This window comes from Rhincodon typus, chromosome 2, assembly GCF_021869965.1.
Source record: "Rhincodon typus isolate 14 chromosome 2, sRhiTyp1.1, whole genome shotgun sequence".
Classification (NCBI taxonomy): Eukaryota; Metazoa; Chordata; class Chondrichthyes; order Orectolobiformes; family Rhincodontidae; genus Rhincodon; species Rhincodon typus.
In genome coordinates, this window is record NC_063333.1 from 138613030 (window position 1) to 138617183 (window position 4154).

At 45.2% G+C, this 4154-nt stretch overlaps 1 protein-coding gene across 1 annotated transcript; it reads right to left on the reverse strand.

Moving 5' to 3' along the window:
- Nucleotides 1-1263: 1263 nt before the first annotated feature.
- Nucleotides 1264-3579, reverse strand: ppp1r3g (protein phosphatase 1 regulatory subunit 3G). The gene has a single exon (XM_020531120.2). The coding sequence runs from the start codon at nt 3547-3549 to the stop codon at nt 2377-2379; it is 1173 nt and encodes a 390-aa protein (XP_020386709.1). The 5' UTR covers nt 3550-3579; the 3' UTR covers nt 1264-2376.
- Nucleotides 3580-4154: the final 575 nt, after the last annotated feature.

Sequence of the window (4154 nt, forward strand, 5' to 3'; positions counted from 1 at the left end):
CAGAAGGCCAATTTAACTATATCAGTTTCAATGACCCTGAAGTAGTCGTCATGACTTCCCAGAGGTGGATATCTACCATGTTTGTGTGGCAGCTCCTGAGCCAGATTGAGCAACTCTATAATGTTGTTGGGTAGACCAGAACAAATGAAACACTGCGTATTGTGTTGGCTCTGGACCCCCAGGTGGTATCTGTAAGTTTCCGTGAGATTCATTCTTATCTTGACGTTAGCTCCAGTGTTCTGGAGGTGTTGTCTGACTGTTAATATAACAGTCACAAATGTGCCAAGGTATGTTCATGCACAGTTGTTGGGAGGGATACGGCAACAGGTTCTCCTGTTAAAGTAAGCTTTTCAACACAAAAACATACAAAGTAATGCTGTCAATAAGATGGCCAAACCATGGTCACAGGTTTTCAGTCCAAACAGCGAAAGCCTACAGAAAAATGATTTCTCTATGAACAACACAGTATTAGGCACTATTACAATGCGTGCTAGGTAGACCGGTATGGAGAGACAAATACATACAATGGATTAGCTTTAGGGAAAATCTGATCAGAACAATTCAAGCATAAGATTACTGGAAAATGAGAGTCAACAACATTTTAAGGAATAAAACCAGAATATGTCAGAAATGCTCAGCAGCTCTCACCATATCTGCAGAGAGAAAAACAGAGTTAACGTTTCAGGTCAATAACTTTTCATCTCATAACACATTAACTCTATCTCGCTCTCCACGGATCCTGACTGACCTATCGAGTATTTAAAGCATTTTCTGTTTGTATTTCAGTTATTCAGCGTCTGCAGTATTCTGCTTTACAACATGTCAAGGGCTTCAGTGAAAAAAGGGAGTTTGGATTTCAGGTGGCAGTTTGCAAGGTCATAGAGGCCAAGATGTTTTTGAGGAGAGACATGATGCCAGTAGATTTGGAAGAGAGAGCAATACTATCTGAGAAAAAGTATAATCCCCAGCATCCATTAACAAGGGAGCAAGGAAGGAACATTGAATGAGTCAGCAGTTTAGTGGAAATACAGTTGGAGGAACAGATGTATCTCATGAACAAGTTGAGCTCAGAGATGCCATGAGAGGATTTAGAAGAGGAACAATAAAAAATACAAGTTCATTGTTGTAATTCCATCTGGCTATCCCCAATCCAATATGAGATTGGCTCAAGGAACACAGGAATTTTTAAATGTCGGTCAAATTCCTATTTTTGTCTGAGAAACAGGAGGAAACTTCTTTGTATAAAAAACTTTTAATCCGTTCCAAAATTCATTTTGATGTCATGTTTAGAGAACGTTCTCTGTTCTATTTGCATACCTTAGTAAATAAAGTTTTCTATTTTATTCTGACTGCAAGTACATTCCATAAACAATACATAGTTCCAGTGGTACAATCAGTTTTCTAGACATTTACAGTCACCAATGATTTAAAGCATTTTAGTCAGGGATATGTAGATGTAAACCAACTCCTCCTGAACAAACCTGGCAAAAAGCTGTGGTTTTCACTGTGTGAACTGACGTCTAGTTACAGGATGACTAATTTAGTCCTCATCAATTACTAAGTGCATTATGTTATAATTTTCTGTATAGCCTATGATTCTCAGATCAATAAAAACTCTTGAGCAGTCATATTTCGGAGCAAAGGTCAAGTGCACAATTCATTTTTGGACAGTTAATCAAATCTGTCCATATATAAAAAATCTTTAATTTGAGATCACAACTTCTTTAAGTTGTCTTTTTGGTATTGGGCATACTGTAAGGCACTGCAATAATACTCTATACATAACGGTTGCAAAGCAGTAGGATGTGATTTTCTACCTGCAATCACAGCACTTCTGTGGGTTGGGAGGGTTTAGTGGTAATTCAGGTCTCATATGAAACCAGCCTGCTCTCTACAACTTACTAGCAGCTGATGAGAGTGGCTTTGGATAGGACCCACAGCAGATTCTGCATCCCAGCTCCTGGGTGAGGGATGTTGTAGTCTCGCTTAAATTCCTCCTTAAAAAGCAAATGTAACATCAAAAAGTTGGAGGATGGACAAAAGGGCTTTAAAAAGTCCAAAGTTATCTTATTAACAGGTCTGCATACTGACATTTACATTGTCAGTTCGGCCACTTGTTTGGTGCACAGTAGAATCTTTTGATCGTAAGTCAGATATTTGTGATGCCATTGCCTCTTTAATTTTCTTCAATAATTGTACTGTCAATAGCATACCTCAAACTCTATCTTAAGACTGGAACATATAATAATACACTTCGTTGGGCAAGTTTGACGCCTCGTGCTTTTTTTTTAAACCCGCGGCTTGTCATGAAACTAAAGGAGAGATGGCACCTCTTTAATAGAGGACATATGCAAATGTGTGCGTTTCAAGAAGATCCTAACTGTTGGCGTGTTCATCTGACGTGGATTCGCACTGCAGAGAATAATTCTTGTCGAAGTTATTGTCCCAGTACTCCTCGTTGTCTGCCCTGTAGCAGATAGCGAAGTGGACAAAAGAGCCCTGGTCCAAGAAAGGTGGGATGGACAGGTCGAAAGAGAACTGGTCAGTACCCGAGTGGCTCGACCCTTCCACATATTTGGCAGGTGTGTCCATGCAGGAAAGCCAATTGTTGAAAGTATAGCGGACAGTCACCTCCTTGACATAAGAGACATTCAAAACCCTGATCAACCCGTGCACGTCAAAGTGGCTGACAGTTACATTCTCCAGGCAGACACGGTTCCTCTCAGCTCTCTGCATGAAGTCGCTGGCCTCGCAAGGCATAGAGAAGGCTGGTCTCAAGCAGTGAATGCCCAACGCCTTGAACTTCTCGTTCAGGTCGTCCACGATGGCCGGAAAGCTCTGGAGTCGCAGGAAGACCTTGGATGGGATGTAAGGCTCGTCGCTGGCTCGGAAGTGCTTGACGCTGGCCAGGCTGAGCCCCAACGAATCGGCGAACTTCACCTTCTTGCGCAGTCCCCCATTGAATTCGCTGAAGAAGTCGGAGGGGTCGTGCAGGCAGGGCAGCGACTTGGTGCGGCGGCGGTTCAACCTCAGCTCATTGCTCTGGCGGCTGACGGCACTGACCAGCACCTCCTTCTCAGGGTTCGAGGCGTCGGGCTGGCGGGACAGCTCGCAAACTTTCTTCTCGTCGCCAGACTCGGAATTACAGCTCGCCTTGCAGGCGCTGCTGTTGCCGTGGCCGCTGGTGTTGCAGTTGTTGCTGCTGTTACCGTGGCCGCTGGCGTTGCAGTTTTTGCCGGTGTCGCCGTTAAGGCTGCCGTTGCAGCAGCTGGTGTTGCAAGTGGTGGGGCTGCAGTTTTTGTTACTGTTACAGCTGCTATTGTTGCCCTTGCTGCTGTTACCGTTGCTGATGTTGCCCCTAATGTTGTTGCAAGCGATGGTGCTACAGCTCCTATGGATTTTGCAGCCGCTGCTGGTGTTGCTACTGGCGCTGCTGGTACCCAGGGAAAGTTGCAAAGAGTGGCCAGAGCAAGTAGCCGGCGAGACTTTCAGATCTGTTTGCAGGTCCCGATGCACCGCAGGGGAGATGGCAGGGTCAGGCTCCTCCATGACATGCCGCTCCTCGCCCTCTCCCACCAACCCCCTCCTCCTCCCCTGCACAAACTCAAACTACACCTATTAAAAACAATAACAGTAATATGTATTTATGAAGCGACAGCAGGGGGAGCGCTGCCAGCAGACCCGCAGCCCGTTTCAATCAAAACTCTGCTGAAAACTTTGCAGGGTCACGTACATTGGGCCAGGCGCCGAGTCCAGTGCGGAGCAGGTGGGCGTCAGAGCGACGTTATCACAACAAATAAACAGGAGGCTTTGAGTCACTGCCGCTAGGGGGAGTAGGGGGCAATAACTCCCACTGAGGGCAACAGGGACAGCCTCACAGAAATAACCCCACAATGAGGGCAATAAGAACATTTCCACGACGGTAATTCGCAATAAAGGCAACAGGGACAGCTTCAGGGAAGTAGCCCCATACTGAGGGCAATAAGAACATTCCGAGGGCAATTACCTCACATTTGACAGCAAATGGATCACCTTCAGGGAAATAACACACATTCAGTGCAACTGGGGCAATAAAGGCTTTCAGAGTAAAAATCTTCCACGAAGGGTGGTGTAGGAACCTCAGGACAAAACCCCCTTGAGCAGATACAGTAGTG